Source organism: Anabrus simplex, chromosome 1 (genome assembly GCF_040414725.1).
Source record: "Anabrus simplex isolate iqAnaSimp1 chromosome 1, ASM4041472v1, whole genome shotgun sequence".
Classification (NCBI taxonomy): domain Eukaryota; kingdom Metazoa; phylum Arthropoda; class Insecta; order Orthoptera; family Tettigoniidae; genus Anabrus; species Anabrus simplex.
In genome coordinates this window covers 697,128,308-697,151,327 of record NC_090265.1, presented here as the reverse complement: position 1 = coordinate 697,151,327, position 23,020 = coordinate 697,128,308, and the positions used below count along the sequence as shown (strand labels likewise).

The following is a 23,020-nucleotide window of genomic DNA, read 5'->3' as shown; positions in this document are numbered from 1 at the left end:
TAGAGTGTTATCAGTGATTTGGGAAAGAAACAAAATCCCAGAAGATTGGAGTAAAGGAGTCATCATCCCACTGTTCAAAAAGTGCAACCAACAGAAATGTGGAAATTACAGAGGCATCACGCTGTTGTTACACTCACTGAAGCTACTGGAAAAGATTATAGAAATGAGACTTAGGAAGATAGTGGAACCTTTGCTTGAGCAAGAACAACACAGGTTCAGGAAAGGTCAAAGTACTGTAGATCTTATCTTTGCAGTAAAAATGCTGACAGAAAAGTACTGGGAATACGGAAGAAATATTTTTTTTTTTTTTTTGCTAGAGGCTTTACGTCGCACCGACACAGATAGGTCTTATGGCGACGATGGGATAGGAAAGGCCTAGGAGTTGGAAGGAAGCGGCCGTGGCCTTAATTAAGGTACAGCCCCAGCATTTGCCTGGTGTGAAAATGGGAAACCACGGAAAACCATCTTCAGGGCTGCCGATAGTGGGATTCGAACCTACTATCTCCCGGATGCAAGCTCACAGCCGCGCGCCTCTACGCGCACGGCCAACTCGCCCGGTGGAAGAAATCTTGTTATTGCATTTGTGGACATTGAAAAAGCATATGATAGTGTTCCTCAAAACAAGATATGGAAATGTCTGGAAGACCTAAAGGTGCCAAAGTACTTAAATGACAAAGTCAAGATGCTATACCAGAAGTGCTACAGCTGTGTCCAGATAGGTATCGGACGATCAGAATGGTTTGAAACAAAGAGAGGTGTCCAACAAGGAAGTGCTCTGTCACCACTTCTGTTTGTAATAGTAATGGACCAAATCTATCAAGAAAATGGACGCTGAACCAAACGCCGTGGTATTTGCTGATGTGCTTTTATGGGGAGACACAGAAGCTGAAGTTTAGAAGAAACTTAATGAATGGAACAACACATTCAAAAATTTTGGACTGAAGATGAGCAAAACAAAGACAGTGGAAATGACCAACAGGGAAGGAGCAAGCTCAAATATATTTCTGGAGCAAAAATCGAATCAGCTTCCCACTTCAAGTACCTCGGAAGCACAACCTCAAAAGACAACACGGTTAGACAGGAAATACTCAGGAGGATACAGAAAGCATCAAACTTCTACAGTCAAGTCAGAAATCTTCTCTGGGACTGCACCACACTTACTTCGTACGAATCCTCATGTATGGTTTAGAGACATGTACCCTACTAAACAAAGACTTCAGTAGAATCCAAGCAACTGAAATGAGACTCGTTAGAACCATGAACCAAACTACCAGAAAGGACAAGATCAGAAATGAAGTGAATAGGAATGTAGCTGATATTGAGGTTCCTATTACCAGTGTCATAAAGAAACGCAGACTTCAATGGTATGGGCACATAATGAGAATGAACAGAGACAGACCTGCCAGAAAATATTTTGACCTTAATCTCGTAGGAAGAAGACCACAGGGAAGACCAAGAAAACGTTGGAGAGAGACTGTAAGATCAGATGTGGAGGAGAGAGGACACAAATGAGAGGATGTACTGGAACAGAAGATGTACGAAGACAGAAGGAGATGGCGAGCACTTGTACACCACACCCGGGAAACTGGAGTTGGGAAATGATGATGATGAGATACAAACAGCTGCCGCTACCTACATGTCTCTCTTGCCGGCTTTGGCCGACTTCAGCGGCTAGCGAAGTACAGGCCTAATAACGACGCAGGTGTTGAAGGTCAATGAAAGAGTTTATTGCTCCGTGGTATGGCCATTCTGCACATACGTTTTTCACGCACATACCTCACAATATCATCTATGTCTTCTTTAAAGCGTCCTTGTTGCAGACCGCTGAATCATTTTTTGTACAATACATATTTTTTAAGCTATCTTTGTCTTCATGCTAATGCCGAATATTGGCTTAGTTAGGCCTATGCTGCATTTTCTTGTGGCTGCACAATTATTCTTCATTTCCATGTGTTTAATAACCATTAACTTAAAATTGACATCATAATATCGACAAGAACCCATAGAAAATTTGCTGGCAATACCTGTTCCACGTATCTTTACAATATGACAATCCATTATGAAAATATTCCTGCTGTCTATAAAACTTAATTTTACTAAGTGTCAGGTACAGTAGACATATTATAACTCTGCCACCGAGTAGCCATGGCCTTTCTAAGAATTCAAAGGCTCAGATGTTTTGATGCCATTCTGCGGATTTGAGGAATGTTTTTGTAGAGGCTGATAGAATGTCATTCTCTCTTCACTATACAATACAACTGTACAACCAGTTGCCATGGCTAGCGATGTATAATAAAGATGCAGACATTGTCTAAGAGTTATGTTTGCGCATGCGTGAAGGATAAAAAGAAGGAGCGTGGTTACCATAGTAGCTGCCAGTAGTGTTCATTACTGTTAGGTCATGAGTGCAAGGCGACCCTTGATTTTTCACATGAGATTCTGAGAAAAAAGCGTGGTCCTGGATTTGGAGAAATACGGTATCTTTGTACAGCCACAGGTCACTACATTTCCACTGAAACTGTGAGAAACAGTTTGCATAAGGTACAACTTCGCTTTCGATGTCCATGGTGAGGCCCAGCTCTCAAACCTAGACATCATGAGGAATGGTACAGTCAGCCCAACATTATGCCAAATGGCATAATGTCCTTTTGACTGATGAGCGTCACATAAGCCTTGTTTGTGACTTATCGGCAAGGTGTTTGGAGGCAGTCTGGTCAAGTTCTACATCTCAGATTCACTCTCCAGCACGTGGGGCAAGGTGGTGGTTCCCTGATGTTTTGGGTTGGTATTACGTGGTGCAACGGTACACCATTCCTAGTCATGTAGGGTAATGTCACAGCTGTACGATACATGGACAGCGTCCCCTAACCCATAGTGACACAGTATTGCCAGCATTTTTATGGTAAATTCATGTTAGTGGATAATAATGCACACACCCAACGTGCGGTTCTCATTAATGTTTTCCTTTGTGATCATTAGAAATACGATTTATATGCTCTATAAATCACCAGTATACAACTATGCTGCAAAAAGTGGTGAAATATGCATTTCAGTATGCACTTATTTTCATGCTATGAAACACTTGTCTTATCGTATGTTTATTTTCTCCAGATTTTACAGTTTTTCAATGTTAATCTTTACAGAGAAAATAGAAAGAATAAAACAAATCGAGGCAATCAATACTAGAAAATACATAACACTATGAAGGTACAAATAAAAAACAGCCCTATTAAACAGCAGCAAAATGGCAACACAAAACAAAACAAAAAACAAAGAACAATGGCCTACCTGTCAAACCCTGGTCTTAATCTCCATCTCTAAACTCTACACTCGAAGGCCATGACCTAGAACAGTCCATAACCTCGTCCTTGAATCATATTTCACTGATTCTTGACAAGGCTGCATTCTCGAGGCCGCGACCTGCCTCACCGTAATCTAAGACCTTTGGTGATTCACCCCTTTTCCCTCCCACATCCTGCTGAGCTTCAGTGCCTTATATTCCTCTTTTCTTCTTACTTTCTTACCTAGAACCCCAATATCGAACAATACAAGTTATGTAATCATACAAAACCACTATATCAGATTCCTACATACACTGTCATACAAATTTCATTTGTCCAATTGTGTCTCCAACATTCTCACATGTCCACTTTCTTTAATTTTTTTATGCATAATTTTTTCACTGCACTAAAACACCAATTTAAATTCCTTACCCTATTCCATTCTTTTATCACTCATCCAATAATTTTCTGATAATTACCAATCTGTTTTGATAGTTCCTGCTGACTTTCACTCAATATTTTCACTGTCACTTTTTTATTTCTTTACATCTTCCTAACAAACGCAGGTCTTCATTCACTTCTCCACACAATAAACATAATGTATTATCCCTTTTTCTAATCCTCGCCTTATTTTTATATAGGCTCGAAATCCACCATAGTAAACCTCTTCTCACAGCTCTATCTACATTACCAGTACTTATCCTCGATACTTGACTTATCCTATTAAACATACTTAGAGACTCTCTCTTCCTACATTCCTCCATCTGTCGTTGCAATTGGATATCCTTTACCCTCATTAAAGTCATTTTCCAAGTCCTACTTCCCCTTTTATCCCAAACCTCATGCCATATGTATCCTACCCATCCTCCAAGTACATTTCGATCTCGCCAGCCAGCTACCATCCTACATACTTTTCATCTGGTGTATTGAACACTTGTATGAAATGCAAACGTAACATTCCTTTACTAGACATGTGTGATTCACCCACACCAATACATAAAATCATGATCATGAAAAAACAACTGAATGAAAAACAAAAAATTCACGCTACTTACAGCTGCGACTGTTCCACTAGTACAAACAGTCCATACATAGTTTGCGAGATGTATCAGTCTGTCAGTGTTCACTGTTAAAACAATATGCACACTTCTCCTAGATAAGACAGCAGTGTGTTAATTAATGCACGTGATAAATCAATGATTAAGGTTTTAAGAAAACCGTGTAAAAATCCACAAATTTCAAGAAACACACTTAAATTTTACACTGCACCCTTCCTTTTCCCATCCATAATTTGCTTTGTAGTACACTACAAGGGTCTTCTCCACATTTTCTGTTTAAAATCTGCGGTGTTTGTCTGTTAAAACTAGCTTCAGTGCATAGAATGATCTTCCTACATCTACGGATGTGACAGGACAGTACTTAGAATTTGGGAGCAAGTGTAGGTTTTAAGCATTCTGGTAGATCCTTATTATCAGTATCAGCCAAATATTTGTTTATAGCTATCATGATGTCATAGCCCGGATTACGTTTACGGACATCACATTAGTTTGTTTGCAGACAGAGTCTGAATTTTCCTGGGATACCTTCCATTTCATGCTTCATGTTCTCCATAATGTCTGGCGAATCACCAAGCTTCGTGATTGATTTTAGTATGATTTGGAAGTGTGTCTTGATAAGTGTCAGTTCCCTTTGAAGCGTTTCATCACCAAAAGAGTTCATGGCATTAATTTGTTGAAGACTTCTTGTAAAACGTGTAAAAATACACATAATGAAAGTCAAGAATATGCACAATAAATCCAAAATTTGAAATGTATGCACTGATCTCAAGTATATGAAATATGCATATATATGCATTATTAAACTTACCGCACTAATTCGTCCAATTTCATCTTCAAACTCGCTTCTTTGTCGGTTTTGGAAGTCTTCATATGAACAAACAAAATATCCATCTGCATACAAATCCGATGTCTAGTGATCATATTGTTGGTTGAATAGAGTGACCGCCATGTTTGCTGGACATGAACCCTATCGAAAATGCCTAGGATAAATTAAAGAAGGCTGTTTTGTTGAGGAATAAATAATACCGATATAATCTCTTTCATGTTTCTGTAAAGACTCGGGAAATCTTTGGTCTGAGATAATGCAAAACTCTTTTACGTGTATGTAATACAAATCTTACAAGGTAACCTCAAAAATTCATCAAAAGTACACAATCTGAAAATAAGTGTACTTTTAACCTAATTGTTACACAGAGCAGTTACTACTCAATCAATGAATAAACAGTGCATAGAAAGATCAGGATCTAAGGATAAGCAGTGTGTAACACATTGTTGCCAACTGCTGAGAAAATTATAAGAAAGCAAGCTTCTTAGAATTAACAATTAGAATTAATTTGCACGGGACTACATGCATTTCAGTGAATATATGAACTATGTATGACAAATGTGTAACATTATAGTTCTTTATCCACTTTCCAGAGTAAATACTCAATTCTTCATTATAATAACTTACGATGGTGATTTATGTATAACCTTGAACTGCTAGTGAAAGGATAATTTTCTTACCGTGCCTTAACAGGGTGGTATACATGGAGTTCTATGGCAACAACGATATACCCTTGGGTACCTTCCTGGAACGTTACTGTTTCCGTCCTTCCTATGTTTGCCCGTCCGAGACGTGCGAGACCCCCATGATGGACCATGTGAGACGGTTTGTTCACGACAACGGATGTGTCCACATTCTCCTCAAAGAGCTGGATCAGCCCATTCCAGGCGAAGGAAACGACATACACATGTGGAGTTGGTGCAGTCGCTGTAAAACGGTACGCAGTAATCCCATTATAAATAGTAATTTGAATGGTTTTATTTATTGTTTCTTTTAATTAAATGTTTAATCTCTATTTTGTGGGTATGTATTTCAAGTTTTCTTGTATCATGTTGTGTGAAAGTATAGTATATGTGTGTCTTAATTGTCTCTTCCTTATTGTTTAATATTTGAACTTGTGTTTATTTAAATAAATTTATAGTTTTGTCTGTACACTTAAAATTTTTGCATTATACTCTTAATTTTTTTCATGGGCTGTATATATACAAAATGCAAAAGTATATTTCAATTTTTGTTTGCTACAACTTCACTTCACAGGAAAACTACATATCAGACTCGAAACTCTGTTTTTATGTGCAGGATAACCGGGTTATGCACTAGGCTACTAAATACACCTTTTATTAGCATACAGCAGTGCAGCAATTTTAAGAGGTCCTAAACAGAAAATATCAAAGTTCTCTATTAATATTAACTGTATCAAAAAACATAATAAAAGTTATGTAAATTCACAAATTCAGATTTTATTTATTTTTATTTATTTCTCACAAGTTCATGAAAGACAAACATTGCTGATAGAAATATTGTTTAGTCATCATGATAATAAGTTAACTGCTGGTGGTAGTGAAGCTTTTGAGCTTTGGTTTTGGTGACATATGTTGAGAATATGATGGAGCTAATTCAGTAATAAGAGCATCTTAAACCACCTGAAGCCAAAAGTCACCCTTGAGGGCATAGTAGAGAGGTGAAGGCTATCTTACTTTGGGCACATAATGCCAAACTGAATGAAGCTGCAAGAAGGAGAGCTGAATAGTGACAAATGATCCATGGGATAACTGAAAGTCATATTCGACTGAACAGATGAAGGAAGGTAGTGATGGTACATGGTGTTATTATTTTTATAAGTTGCAAAACCAATGTGGTTGCCAGCCCCTATTGATCAGCGAGATACGAGTTGTATGTGTTAGTAAATGGGACTTTTTCTTCTGCGTTCTCCTCCTCCTCCTAACATTTTCTTGCTGGTGTGCAAGGTCTGCTGTTTTAATTTTGGCTTACCACTTTGCATGGTCTTAAGACAAGAGTCTTCATATCAGCATTTACTGTGTCATGCAAGCGCTGCTTCAGATCTCCACCTAGATGCTGCCCATTAATTTTGAAGGAGTGGGTGAAATTGGCAACTGTTCCAGGTACTGCGGAATGGAGGACATGACCATACCATAGGAGACTCTTTTCCCGTGCCTTCTCATGAGTGATAGGTGCCATGCCCCTTTGCAGGTGAATGTTGTTTTTGACATGATACGGGAGTGTGATGCCTTCGCTGCCAGTTGGCAAAAGTGTATTGTGGTCAATGGAGAATACTTTGAGTGTTACTGAAGGTGTTCTGGTGTTCTGCTTGTAACTTCTGTTTGGTTTCATTATGGTATCATTCCAAGTTAAAAACTTCATCTTTGTTCTGTATTGACTCTGAAATTTAAATTATAATGGTTGGGGAGATCCACCAAATCAATACCGCCTTACAATCACCCTTAATGATAAATTATATTTACAAAAAACACAGTACATGTTTAAGCTCCTAAGTCATCTTCAACTGTTACAAATAGTCTAAATGAAAATAGCCATAAATAAGACATTGTGTACATCAAGGCCTCTCAGAGAGCATGTACAGGTGCATTGTGCGGCACAAGGTGTAAAAGACAACTTAGCTAGGTTGACCAGAGTGCAGACCCCCACTCAATTGCAAGCATTAGCATTGTCTCTGTGTTTCCCTATGCCTGACTCACTCGCTCCACCTGTCTCCCCCTTCCTCACTTGCTCTGCAGCGCTCCACAACTCGAGCAGAGTTGAGCTGAGATTAGCCAAGTCTCCCCAAGACAAAACACTGGTCCGAACCGAGCCAAGTCGGACCGATGCACGGTGCACAGAACCTCTGCACCTCAGTTTGCACACATGAGATTTTGTGTGTTTGAGAGGCTTTAGTCTATATGATGATGTGCACAAGCATAATCATTATTTAAAACAAGGTCTAACATATTTAAAAAACTGTTCATACAGTATGTATCAACTACTTTAATCTTAAAATAAGTTCATGGTCCAAATTAAAATCTAAAAATAAAAAAATGCCATTTTTTTTCAAATTATGCACGGCAGCAGCCATCAACCTGGCTACGTTACTTAAAAAGGGAATCACCTCTAAAGGAATAAAATAAGGATACGTGTTAGTACTAGATTATTACAAATGAAAAAGTTCCACACAGTTCAATACAGCCATAGCATAGAAGTATTTCCCTCTTCCATTAATGTGTGCTGGCAACAGAAGAATTTTAACAAATATTGCAGAAGAGGCATATGTTTTAACTTTAAGAGGAATTTTAAAAATGGGACTGTTGTAATTTGAAGAAACAGTGTTTGCAATTTTAAAAGGCACAGCCCCAGCATTTGCCTGGTATGAAAAATGGAAAACCATGGAAAACAATCTTCTGGGCAGCCGAGAGTGGGGTTCGAACCCACTATCTCCCGAATGCAAGCTCACAGCTATGCAACCCTAAGCACATGGCCACTTGCTTGGTAGACCTTGGTTTAAATGATTATTATGTTTGTGCACACCATCATATAGACAATGTCTTATTTATGGCTATTTTAATTTAGACTATTTGTAACAGCTGTAGATGGCTGTTAGGAACCAAAACATGTACTGTGTTTTTTGTAAATATAATTGATCACTAGGAGTGACTGTAAGGCTGTATTGCTTTGGTGGATCTCCCCAACCATTACATTTTAAATTATGGTATCGTTCATCAAACATTTTTGATGCACCTTGTACATTGTCAATGATCAATCTGGCACCATGTAAAAAAAAAAATGTAGTTCGCTGCAAAATTGAAGGTTTTGAGAACACTTGTTGTGTTATTGGCATTAATGCAAAAGTTTCATACACTGAATTACCGTGTTGGTCTGGTCAGTGTAATATAAATTTGTTTGTTATGAACAGGTTTCCTCAGTCGTTCCTATGTCTTCGGATACATGGTCGCTCTCTTTCGCCAAGTTCCTCGAGCTGCGTTTCCATGGCTACATGTACACCCGACGGGGCCCAGAAACTCCCTGCCTCCACTCTCTGCATCACGATCACTTGCTCTACTTTGGATACAAGAACATTGTTGCATCCTTCAAGTAAGTTTTCACTAATTTTATACGTTTGAGACAGCATATATGTACAAGTAGAGTAGAACCTCGATGCATCGTTCCTGGAACTGTCTTTTTCTTGTATTCATCGTTCAATTTATTCAGTCCCAAAAATGTTCCATATAAACCAATGTCAAATTTCCCTGCATCTATCGTTCCTTGAAATTTCGTTTTATCACTTTGATCATCGAAAAATTATTTGTCTTCGGCCACAATTTTCCTTCAATGATCAATTGTATGTTCAGTCCTCACCCTAAGGCTGGTTGGATCCTCAACAGCTTCACCATCAGCTGTCATAGATGGCCTAGGCATCACTGAAGAGGCATACTAGGCAAATGAGGAGTTACGTAGTTTCCTGTTGCTTTCCTCACCGAGCCAGGAGTTGCCGATTACATATTAGTCTGCCAAGCCCACAGAAATGCATGCACCATCTGATCCTATGAGCAACATTTTCACACCATTAATAGCATTGACTAGCTGCATGAGGAATGGCATTACTACCATCACTCATACCTCAGTCTTTCATATTGTCAAAGCCAAGGATAAGACAGAGACTGATCAATGAAAGTAACAAAATTGCTCTAGCCTATTCCAAAAAAACATAGTGCACTGTACACTAGATCCTGCCAGCAAAGGAATTGATCGATCGTACGTAAGAATAATATATGCAAATGTTTTTTTAATAGAGAGAGACTGCTCAATACTGTTAGCATATAATAGCGGCAACCTATTACGCGAGAATGTACGAAAAATTCTGAGTTGCTAGTCTTGAACAAAGATCTTGTAGGCTGGAGTGTTGTGCACAGGTTATTCACGCGCAACCTCACTACGAGGCTCCTGGTGCCAATGCTTCTCCTCAACCCACTAATGGACCCGTAGAAGTATTCTTATTTACAAGAATCAGAATGTAGGCAGTATAAAACTCAAATTTACCACCATTTTCTGTGTTGGTATAGGCTGGCTAGGGCTGCCAACTTTGTTGAAAATGAGAAAATCGTGCAGTATGCCGCATATGTTTTAATTAATCACAGGGTGATTAATCGCATCATGCCTTGTGGAGTGTGTGGGATGCTAGAGGCCTATTGACTGCTTTGTTGCCCTCTGCCCAATAGTCTTGTTACCGAGCTCGATAGCTGCAGTCGCTTAAGTGCGGCCAGTATCCAGTATTCGGGAGATAGTGGGTTCGAACCCCACTGTCGGCAGCCCTGAAGATGGTTTTCTGTGGTTTCCCATTTTCACACCAGACAAATGCTGGGGCTGTACCATAATTAAGGCCACGGCCGCTTCCTTAATACTCCTAGCCCTTTCCTGTCCCATCGTCGCCATAAGACCTAACTGTGTTGATGTGACGTAAAGCAACTAGCAAAAGAAAAAAAAATAGTCTTGTTATAAGCTGACCTAACCAAGCCAGACCAATAATCTTTTCTCATAGTTGTAACTAGTTCTTAAGTTAGCAGCCTTGCACAGGCCGCTGTGACATCATCCGAGATGTGCCGTGTTGAATTTCTAACCTCTGTGATATCATCTGAGCCGAGCTGCAGGAGCCGCACCGTGTTGGGTACCTAACCTATCGTTTACAAAGGATCTATGGAATCCCTTCCTAAATACAAGTTATCAGCGTAATATCCACATCAGGCAAATGCTGGGGCTGTACCTTAATTAAGGCCACGGCCGCTTCCTTCCAACTCCTAGGCCTTTCCTATCCCATCGTCGCCATAAGACCTATCTGTGTCGGTGCGACGTAAAGCCCTTAGCGTAATATCCATGTATATCCTTAATTTGCAATAAGAAAACTGAACTTGCATGTTTTCAATTATTACAAAATGTGTAAGGAAGAGTGAAACAAAATGGTGTAAAAGTCATGCTTTTTATTTTCATCGCATAGGCCTATATCATGGTTGCAATATTTGGATACCGTTATGCATAGTATGAGCTAAATGGTTAGCACGTGTTGGCTTTTGGTTCAAATGGTCTCGATCGGGTCGACGATTTTAACTTTCCTAGGTTAATTCCAACAGTTCAGGAGCTGTTTATGTGCCAAATTAAACATAAGAATTATCTTGGGTAGGGCCGCATTTTCATATGCACGTACTGTAGATCCCCCATCAGGCGACAACTCGAAAAGACCTGCACCCGGCTCCGGAGGCCACTCGCCATTATTATTGTTTTTATAATATATTTACATAACGAAAAATGTCCAAATACAGTACCCGCATTTTATTATTTTATTTTCCCCGTAATTTTTATGTTGACCACATTTATCGCTTTCCTGCATCCGTCGTCATTTCCCCCTCCCCCTTGAAAAACAATGCATCGATGTTTTACTGTATGCCATCATAGAATTTCGTTTGAGGGCTTCACATGTCATTGGCTGTTTTTCACTAGTGAGAGCTTCAATACCACTGCAATAACAACTTTATCATACCTGCCAACTTTCCCGCTTTAGGTGGGAGACTCCCGATTTTCAACAGTTTTTCCCGCCTCCCGGTTATTCTATTATTTCTCCCAATTTTAGCGTATTTCTTTGGTGAACTTCAAACATTTGTTTTCAAATCCCACCATTTCAGCTTTGTGTGCCAGTGGCCGGAAGTCCTTCGCTCACTGACCACTTTCATATGAAATATCAACGTTTATTAATACCGTACGAAAAATGCCTGCAAATGTGTGATGTTTATTGAAACCTGTATATCGCAACGTGTGTATCGATTGTCAATCTTTCGTTCTCGCGTGCTATGTTCGTGTTCGTTCACATCAGTCCATTAAAAATGTTTATCAATAGTCACTTGTAATCACATCAGTCTAGTCCATTCTAGAGACTAGATTTGGAGTCTTTTTTAGTAATTTGGTGGTAAAATTTGAAAGATAGCGACTAGTGAATTTTCTAGAGATTTTAGGAGCCATTTGGAGATAATTCTGGCAAATTTTAATTTATTACTTAATAAAAATAGCGTTGCACTTCGCATAATTGCGTGGCCGCATGATGCAATAAATTAATCTACGCATTTGCTAAGTAATGGCATCTAAGTGCATGACTGATTCACATGTGTGGGCATGAGTTCATACTATTTTCAGAAGGCTTATCAGAGGCCAATCATCGCACTCACATACTTTCTGCAAGGGAATAAAGATGTGTAATTTTTAGCCTTGTAGCCTTGTAAGCAGCAGTCGCGATTTGAGACAATAAGTGTTATAATATATACCATAGTACTCCTGTGTTGCACAAGACATGTGGAATAAGTGGTTTTGACCAATTGTATCTCCTGATTTTTCCTGATTTTCATATCAAAATTTCCTGATTTTAGGTTTTGTAAAGTTGGCAGGTATGCTTTATGAAGCCTAACTGTTTTGCAACTTTTTCTATTCCATTTTTAAAAATTAGAAGCATGCGTGTAGGAAGAATATGGCTTTAGAGGTGGGAGGTCTACAGAGGACGTAATCTTTAGCATAAGGCAAACAACTGCATCAGCAGTGTACAGACTCCAGTTGGAAAGATGCAATGGTTTAGAAATGAAACTGGACTAGGACAGGGGAGTGTGCTGTTATCTGTTTTATTTCTAATGGTTATGGACCGTCTGGCTGAGGGTCTGGTGGCCAGTACCAAACCAAGCAAACTAAGGAAGAACCAACAGCTGTGAGTGGCGAAGTTCTCCTTTAGCAGGTTTGATGAAACCTGTATGTAGGAAATGACATACAAATTTATCACAACACTGCTGCCTTGCAGATTGGATAGAACACTGTCAAAGACTAAGGGAATTATCCCTGACAGAAAAACCTCACCTTGTGTTGAGCCCAGCAAGCCAGCAAGGCGAGAATAAACTGGCAAATCACTTTCAACAGTAAAATGAGCCTTGCATGTAAACTGAAACAAAGACATAGACCTCCTCCTATGTATAATTCTGGTAAGAATGACTGTGAAAGCCCAAAGTTAAACAGAATTATTCAAAGAAGAAAATTCCCAGATGGAGGATAGAGGAACAGAATTATTCAAAGAAGAAAATTCCCAGATGGAGGAATAAATTGAAATAAATCTCTGCTCTTCAGTGATGCCTAGCCCATCTATGACAGCTGTTGGCATAGCTGTGCAGGATCAAACCAGCCTTAGGGCTGAATACCCAACACACACAACACAGAAGTAAATGGAGAGTGCTCATCACTGCACCCAGGAAACTGGAGCCAGTTCAAGATGATGGTGATAATGAGCATGGTTTTGGATGAAATCGTAAAGGAAACAAAGGAAGCATGTGGGAATAAGGAGATGAAGTTATTACTATATGCACACAATATTGTGGTCTGGGGAACGAAGAGCAAAGAAGTAAAAAAAACAACTTGATGCACTGAACGAGAAACTTGAAAAGTATGGTATGAAAATGAGCGCAGAGAAAAGCAAGACCATGGTGATGTAAAGAGGAGAAAGACAAGGGAAAGGCATTGTGAAAATTGGTGGTCAAAGCCTTGACACTATGGACACTTTCAAATGCTTAGTTAGTGAATTAATGCAGAATACAAGGCTGGGCATGGAGATTAGCAAGAGGGTGCAACAGAGCAATGGATTCTACCAGAGTGTAAGAAGCATTGCCTGGAATAAAAAATTACCAAGGTAATGTAAAGAGATAATATACAAAATGTATTGTGCACCCATATTGACCTATGTAGCTGAGACCTGAACAGTGACGAGTAGAATTCAAGCCAGCAAAAGAAAAGACAAGGAAAGACATAGTGAGAAATGACGATGTGAGAAAGGAGGTCACAATATAAAACCTAAATGATAGAATTGATAGGAGTAAACTAAGATGGTTTGGACATGTAAAGAGGATGGAGGAGGAAAGAATACCAAAACACATCATGGAAATGAAGTTCGAGGGAAAGAGAGCGAGAGGGAGACCTAGAACCAGGTGGGCGATTCCATAAAGAGGAGAGCAAGATGAAGAAACGTAGACTGTGAATGATGGAAGAAGAATGGCGGAAGGAGAGAGGAAGGTGGAGTAGTGCCATAAATGCCCCGACCTGGCAGGAGCTGGATAAGGGGAAAGGAGTAGGAACTTGTGTGTGCATTTCTTTCTAATGCCCAGGCATTAGCTATGATGATGAGCAGTTTGTAGTCTTCTTTTGTTTCTACACACCCTGCTTGGTCGAGGACTTAATTACTCCTTGTTTCAGAGGCGAAGACCATTATACGAATGTACTATTTTTGTGTCCAGTGTGATGACTGCCTGCTGTCTGTTATGTAGTATGTGTTCATAATGAGATAGAGAGATAGTGAAACCTGGTGTTGGCACATAGCCTACTCCTGTCAAGTAACACCAAAGTTTCTGCTCAGGGCATAACAGACCCATCCAGTAAACAATATGCCCTCATTCCATGTGAGCACTGCAGAGAGATTTGGAATTGAACCTAGGCTATAATGATTAAGAATTATATCCCACCTCTCCTACCCTGCCGGCCAACATCCGATTGGTTAATTTTCTTTTTCAAAGGGACACAAACCAATTAACCATGCTGTCAGACAGTAACAAATGTGGCCACCAGTTGGCTTTTTAAATTAAACATTAATTATTCTGTATTGAATTACTCCTATTGTATTTTTACTTTTAAATTACAGTATATTGTGTGAAATCTATATGTTAAAAGAGTTTACTAAAAACAGCTTTGGCAAATCTGCCTGTCCGTTCTACAGGACTGATTTGCTTAATTTTTGTTTAATTCTCTCCAGAATTACCTCCCAGTGATTCATGAGGCATTGATAGGTCTCTAAGTTCAACCAACTTTGAGTCTTCATAAAATCAAATCATTAAACGATCACTCCAATAACTGCAGGCGAAGGCTTACCGTAACCCACAATACATTCTGTACTTAACAGGTTGCTAAGCGACTAACACTTTCATTAATATTCTGATATATGTGATTTCATCCTTAGTAATGTGATTGCATTGAGCCATGTTTAATTACTGCCTGTCAAGCCAGAGAGTATACATTTCCTTTGATCATGGAAGAATACTATTCCCTGCTAAGTACTCTTTGATTCTCCAACTTTTCCCCACTTCTAATATATTCAACAGAGCATTCCTAATAATTTACATCCTGCTGAGAGAAAAAAGTGTACATACAAAACGGACCCCATCATGACATACACCTTAGACATTATCTGGCAACACCTATCAAAGGATAACCTAGCTACAGTAGAAAGAGTGAAGGCCATGTATCTTAAAAATGTTCTCTACCTGGCAAAAAATGCTCCATCTAGACTAATCAATGACCCCACAAGACAAACCGTTCTATATAGAACTGAAATTAAAAATACCATTGCCTTAGTTATGATTGCCTTCTACGACACAATACCAAGCTTAACGTCAAGACGTCAAGAACTGCAGGATAAAAAAGCGAATACATGGAGAGCATTTTTTTTTTTAACCGAACAGACAACATGATATCAGAATGGATGAATTCTGATTACAAACTGCAGCATACCATAATGCACTTCTTACCGAGCTCGATAGCTGCAGTCGCTTAAGTGCGGCCAGTATCCAGTAATCGGGAGATAGTGGGTTTGAGCCCCACTGTCGGCAGCCCTGAAAATGGTTTTCCGTGGTTTCCCATTTTCACACCAGGCAAATGCCGGGACTGTACCTTAATTAAGGCCACGGCCGCTTCCTTCCACTTCTTAGGCCTTTCCTATCCCATCGTCGCCATAAGACATATCTGTGTCAGTGGGACGTAAAGCAAAAAAAAAAAATGCACTTCTTATTAAATGTTCATAAAACCATTGAAAATGGCAGGCAAAACTATATGCCTACGACAGGCGTATCAAGACGAGTTATCTGACCTATTTATAATGAATGCTGCAATGCAGCATGGGTCCTCTTGTATATTACTAAAAATATCATTTATGCATGCAACTCATTTTCATTCTAGTACTGTATTCGTGGACATGGGCCACCCCTATTTTCAGAAAAAAGTATTTCCCATTCTATTTAAAGCTAATTAATTTATCAAGTAAGATTTTTTGTACTACTTACCACAGTATCCTCCTCCTCAGCAAATATGAACAGCATTTCTGTGATGTGTCTGAAAACTATGGCATAAAACCTATAGTATTATTGTTACATCTCATTATGACTCCAGCATGTCAACCTCATTTCATAATTGCCTGTAGATAAAGGTACTCTGTATTCTGTTTAGCCAACTACAATGAAAAGGAGAGAGTTTCTTATTAATACCTTTCTTGCATCATGTAATATCCTTGTGGTTTTGTGTGGCAGGTATACCAGTATTAATCCATGGGAGATCTCCCTTCCTCCACCACTAGTTTCCATCAGTTATGACCCTCAGCAGCAGGCCAAAGTGGTTGAAGAGATTAAGAAGTTAACACTCAAGGGCTATGACGTGTACAGCAACATACGGGAGCGACTTTATTCCCTCGGCATGGAGATGGAAGGTAAGTCTTTATCCAATATGCATAATTTGATAAGCCATTATCTGGAATGGACATCATGAGAAAATGGCTGAACAGACTTTGGTTAGTGACCCCTGCTTTTAAAGTGTGCATTCAGTCTGAAAGTACTCAAAAATAGAAGTATTGCAATTATTTCTACATAATTTTCTAATTTTCTTGAAGTGTTTTTGTAGACTTGTGTTGAAGGCTGTCCACTACGTACCAGTGCAGGTAGGTCATGGAAGACCTACTCGCTCTTACCTCTTAAGGAGGGAAGACATCCTTTCCCCTTCCTCGCCTCCAGTGTATTTATGTGGAGTTTGTCACTGTGGCCCATATCCTCACTGAGCGTGACGATCTCTTTCGCGTAAGACAGAACCCTGGCCTGCCAAAAACCCACTTGAACTCATACTACCCTATGATGAGAATACTGCTGATCTCATTATTCCCTTTGTGTGAGAGTGAAGTAGTCAAGTACGGTACATTTTTAAGCGTTCTGTTACTCAGGGACATTGAGTTACTGTTTGATGTGTTTGTTTGCATTTTGGCTTTATGTATTTTTTCATTAATTTTCAAAATTGAATTTTCATCGTTGAGTGTATTTAGTATGTTTATTATTTTTATTTATTCTCATTTCAGTCTTCTGTGGACCACGCTAATTCAACTGCTTTCTCCTACTATCTTTCACATTTGTCCAGTGTTCCCACATTCTTCTTCAATGAGTATCCCTCCGTTCTTTGGTCTACTTCTTGCCAGTTTTCATTTTGGGTTTTGGCTGAAAACTCTGTTCTTCCCCAAGTTTCTTCTTCAAAGAATCACATTCCAAGATGTCCTCATGCGAGATCCCCAGTGCTTGTAGGTCTTTTTCCACCTATCTAAACCAGATCGCTTTGGTTTTCCTTCCCACAAAGTAGGCACAGATTCGATTGGACAATCTTCCAGAGCTCATTTGTGTCAAGTGGCCATAGAAAGAGATTCTCCTTTTGCGTATGGTGTCCATTATCTTCTCCACGTGTAGATACAGTTCATCATTGTGTCGTCTTCTGTACTCTCCTTGTTCTTTGATCGGGCTCAGGACCTTTCTTAAAAAATCTTTCTCTCGTTGGCTTCCAGTTCTTCTGCCAGGCCTTTCTTATTCATTGCAAGGCATTCTTGATGCATATAGCGCCTCCAGTCGAATAACGGTACAGTAGTGCCCGAGTTTGGCCTTGAAGGACACTGATCGTTTATTGTAGGTGTCTTTGGTTAGATGGTAAGCCATTTCCATTTTGTTGATCCTGGACACGAAAGCTTCCTTTTCACGAATGTTGGGGTCTATCCACTCACCCAGGTATTTGAATTTCTCTGCCTTCTATGTTTTTCCTTCGTTCACCTTAAGATCTCTGGGTGTTGACTCGATGTTTGTTATGAACTGTGTTTTCTCAAACAAAATCTGAAGCCCTTGCCTTTGCTGCTTGCATCTGTAGTTGACTGATTTGTTGTGTGGTTGTGTCAAGAGAATTAGAAAGAATTGCAAGGTCATCTGCGAAGGCTAAACAGTCGATTGTCAGGTCCTTGTTCTTACAACCTAGTCTGACCCCATTCTCTACAGCTTCCTTTCTCAGTTCTTTACGCCACTTGCGAACAATTTTCTCGAACACAGTTGAATAGTAGGGGTGAGAGCCCATCTCCCTGCCTTACCCCTGTTCGTATTTCGAAGGACTCAGAAATCTCTCCCCTGAATTTCACTTTAGAGGTTGTGTCTAACAGGGTTTTCTGAATGATTGTTCTTGTCTTATCTAAACCCAATTCTTTTAGAACCTGGATCAGGGTACTTATCCAGCGAGTCATAAATGTTCTTGAAGTCAACGAAAGTCACTATGAATTTCTTAGTATTGTTGCTGCTGCTGCTGCTGCTGCTGCTGCTGTTGTTGTTGTTGTTGTTCTTTGCATAAGGATCCTGTTGGATCATGCAGTGTTTTTATGATTCACCTTTTTTGTCTTCCATTATGACTTTCATTTTTTCTCCGTGGGCTCTCTTCCTTTCTTCAGTTTATTTGGTTCCTGGTCTCCTTGGAACTTCATTCTCTGGCTGTACTACCCATCTGTTAACCATTTTACAGAGCAGATTTTTGTCTAACATTTCTGATGTATCTTTTGGGGCTTTCTCCCGGCCCTTTTTGACTTCTTGGATGCATGGGAGACTCTTCAGTTTTCTGCTCTATGTCATGATCTTGTGTCTAAGCCTTGTTGTTGCGAGTCTTTGAACAAGTCCATAAAATTTCAATCTTCGTTTTCTGATATCTGCTGCCAGGTTGGACAGTTTTTCTGTTGCTTTATGGGATTTCAGACTGTATCCATCTTTGCTTTTTTCTGGACCAAGAATTTTCCTCATGATCTTTCATTCTTCCTTCAGAATGTTCTCTAGATCCCCTTTCCTATTGAGTATCAACATTTTGCTCACATATAAAACTTCAGGTTTGATCACAGTATTGTAGAGCCTGATCTTTGTGTTTGTGGACATGCATTTTTTGTTGTGAATGTTGCATGTTCTGCAGTACACTCTCTTGAGTTTCTGCAGGTGAACTTTCTGTGCTTCCTTTGTATTGCTTCTAACCCTATAGTGGGAGAATTGCCAGCTTCAACCAGTAGTATGTTAGTATTCTGTCAAGATAGTAGTTGTGCTGGTGGAGGAAGTACAGCTGATCCTCTCTTAACACTAATCAGAAGAAAATAAGGAAGTCCAATCGTTAGTTGAATCAAGGTATCAATGAAAGTAATGGAAGGGCCACAACAAAGGACTTAACTTGGTCTCAAAAACCGAATATCATCAGGATTGGAAGGAAACAAGAGTTGACCATGGGACATCAGATAAGTAGAATGAAAGTGAGGAGCCTGACACATATAAATGTGAACAGTAGTAGACTTGGCTTAGAGCCCCATGATTGCCAACTTATGCTCCAAGTTCAGAGCCCCCTGTGGGTTCCCTTTCAGTAACATGTTATTACAGGTAGGGAATACTAGGGATGGTATTCTACTGTCCCCTGTTCTATTAAAGGAGAGGCACTATTTTGTAGGTAAAACAAAATGGAGAGTAAAGAATCGCCCACAGTATGGTAAGCTTTGTTGTTGCAAACTTCCTGAGTTACTTTTGCTATATGCAGTTACATTTGCAGCATCCACCAGTTCTAACTGCGAATCCTATAGAAGGAAAAATGCCACTGTTAGTTGTTAGGTGCACCCTGCCAATATATTTATAATAAACTTGTTAGTTTACACAATTGTTATGTGTACTGAAGTGTTTGTATTACCTCTGCTACCAATGTGGCAGGCTGGATATTATAATTATGTACTAAAGATAAAAATTAATCATGGAGGTGACATATTCAGATGCTTGTCAGAGAGGTATAACGTGGATGGTACAAAGGGGGAAGATATAAATAGCAATGTACAAGCAGTCAGGAAAATAGGACACTAGGGGATGAACAAGCATTGCCAACTGTGGATGAACAAAATAGATGTTTTGAAACACAAGACACAACATGTTAGGAATAGTACAGCACCAAAATATCAAAAGATAAAGACACTTATCACAAAACATCACGAGGGAAATATTACAGAGATCGGTGATAGCAACAATTTGGATTTCATCCGAATAACTTTTACAATTACATTCATTAAACAGAACAAATGTTTTTCAACCTACCATACAACATGAAATAAGAAACATTAGAGAAGATAGTAAAAACAATAGAATATGAGAATGAATTTAAGATCAGCATTTTAAATTACAAATTACGAAGTCCAGGCATACCGTAAGAATTCACCTGACTGGAAAGGAGTGTGCTATTTCAAATAAGTTCTATAAAACACTGGATGCAACACAGATGCAGTACAAGAATGTAAACAAATTTTGAAATACCAGAAGTTTTTGAGAGTATTGACACAAAAAAAGTTAACTTTCACCTAAATTCACACAGTGTTCCAGCTGCCCCATTCATCATCATCATCATCATCATCATCATTTTACAGTTCCAGTTTCCCGAGTACTGTTGACGAGCCTCTTCCATTCTGTCTTATTGAGATACGTTCTGTTGTTAATGACGTCCTCCAGTGTCCTTCCCCGATCTGCAATGTCCATCTTTATGACGTTCATCCAGTGGGTTCTTGGTCTTCCCACCATTTGCTTCCCTGCCACATGTCTGCTGTCCTTGTTGGATCCATTGTCATTACATGCCCAAAACCACCTCAGTCTGGACATGCTGGCCCGATCTAACAATGATGTAACAATCCCAGCTTCCTTCCTAACCACATCATTCCGTAACTTGTCCAGTTTGTTTTTTTGAATTGTGGACTTTAGGAACTTCATCTCAGATGCCTGCAACTTTGATGAGTATCTTAGTGAGGATGCAGGTTTCAATACCATAGGTTAAGATTGGTATGAAGTACTGATTGAACATCACCAGCTTTGATTTTGTTGGTACTTTGGGATCCTAGAGGAGTGTTCGTACTTGCTGGTAAAAGTGAGAGCTCTTCTGCACTCTATTTGCCACCTCCTTTGTGGCTAGTGTATCTCGAGATATTACACTGCCGAGGTATGTAAAGCTTTCCACACTTTCTAGTAGATGGTTTCCTAGCATGATGTTCACTGGTCGTCCTTCTCTGTTTATGGCCATCACTACTGTTTTGAGTTCACTTATCCTGAGATTGAACTCCTGGAACTTAACCTTCCATTCATTGAGTGTTGACTACTTGTTCCTCAGTTTCTCCCCAGATCATATAATCATCAGCAAAGGCCATTGCATTTAGTTCACCTGAGGTTTTCTTGATGTTCTTCATTATGTCATCCATGATGGTGATAAACAATAATGGGGATAGTTCACTGCCTTGCTGGACTCCACTTTCGGTCTTGAACCAGGATGAATGTCCGTCACCCAATCGTACACAGCTGGTGCAGTTCTTATACAGCATCTGAACTTTCCTCACCAGTCCCTCGGGCACATTTCTTTTTCTCAGATATTTCCATATCTTCTCTCTTGCAATGCTGTCATATACCTTCTCAATGTCAAGGAAAACCATAAACAGATCTTTGCCTTTTTCCCAATATTTTTCCATTAACATATGGACACTGAAGATTAGGTCTGTTATGGACCCGATAGGCCTGAAGCCATACTGTTGCTCTTCAAACTGTGCTCTAAGATGGCTCGCAATCTGCTCTCTAGATTTTCTCAAGAATCTTAAGCCCATGAGAAAGGAGTGTTATTCCCCAGTAGTTGGAGCATTTTTGGCAATTTCCTTTCTTAAATAGGGGGATAATGACACACTTGCTCCAGTCAGTAGGTATCTTGCCATCTTTCTAAACTCATTGAGCACTCTGTGTAGCCACTCTAAACCCTGGACTCCTGCTGCTTTAATCATGTCCATGCTGACTTCATCAATTCCTGGGGATTTCCCTTCCGGCATCTTCTTAAGGGCTGCTTCTATTTCTGCTCATGTAATGGGAGGTTCCTCTGTGCAGGTTTTAACAGCTGGTTCTTTAGTTCTCTGATCTGCTTCTGTCCTGTTCAATAGGTGATCAAAATTATTCCTCAGAACCTCTCTGATGTCCTCTTCTTTCCTGGCCAGGTTTCCATTAGGATTCTCAATTGCTTTGATAGTTTCAACTGAATTCCTTTTGTTTTTGATCACTCTGAACAATAGTTTCATATTTCCTCTGCTGGCTTCCTTCAGTTTTTGAGTAAATTTCTCCCAGCACTTTATCTTCTCCTCTTCTACTACTCTTTTAACCGGGCGAGTTGGCCGTGCGCGTAGAGGCGTGCGGCTGTGAGCTTGCATCCGGGAGATAGTAGGTTCGAATCCCACTATCGGCAGCCCTGAAGATGGTTTTCCGTGGTTTCCCATTTTCACACCAGGCAAATGCTGGGGCTGTACCTTAACTAAGGCCACGGCCGATTCCTTCCAACTCCTAGACCTTTCCTATCCCATCGTCGCCATAAGACCTGTCTGTGTCGGTGCGACGTAAAGCCCATAGCAAAAAAAAAAAACTACTCTTTTAACCCACAATTTCTTGTCCAGGTAAACTTGTTCGAGGCTGCTCCCTTACGGATACATAATCGAGTACAACCACTTGAGAACATAGTCATGCGAAGTTTACAATTCCTCTAAGTCCCATACTGGTGTGAAAATTTTCATCAGCATAACACAATGATGTTGCCCTCTCTCCAACAGCTGGAGAACCCCTCAAAGTAGCAGGCAAAAATAGTTGTATATGCCAGTTGGAGAGGGGAAATCATGACACACTGCACCAGAATCACAGAGAACATCCATGAAG

The 23,020-nt window shown here is 39.7% G+C and overlaps 1 protein-coding gene across 1 annotated transcript in view; it reads left to right on the top strand.

Annotated features, from left to right (window-relative positions):
• The window catches only part of fab1 (fab1 kinase), a 296,509-nt gene that overhangs the window by 154,570 nt on the left and 118,919 nt on the right, over positions 1 to 23,020 (top strand). The window contains exons 17-20 of the mRNA XM_067159454.2: positions 5,859 to 6,102; positions 9,091 to 9,269; positions 16,538 to 16,713; positions 16,918 to 16,920. Coding sequence (XP_067015555.2) covers positions 5,859 to 6,102; positions 9,091 to 9,269; positions 16,538 to 16,713; positions 16,918 to 16,920 — 602 coding nt within the window. The remainder of the gene's footprint in view (positions 1 to 5,858; positions 6,103 to 9,090; positions 9,270 to 16,537; positions 16,714 to 16,917; positions 16,921 to 23,020) is intronic.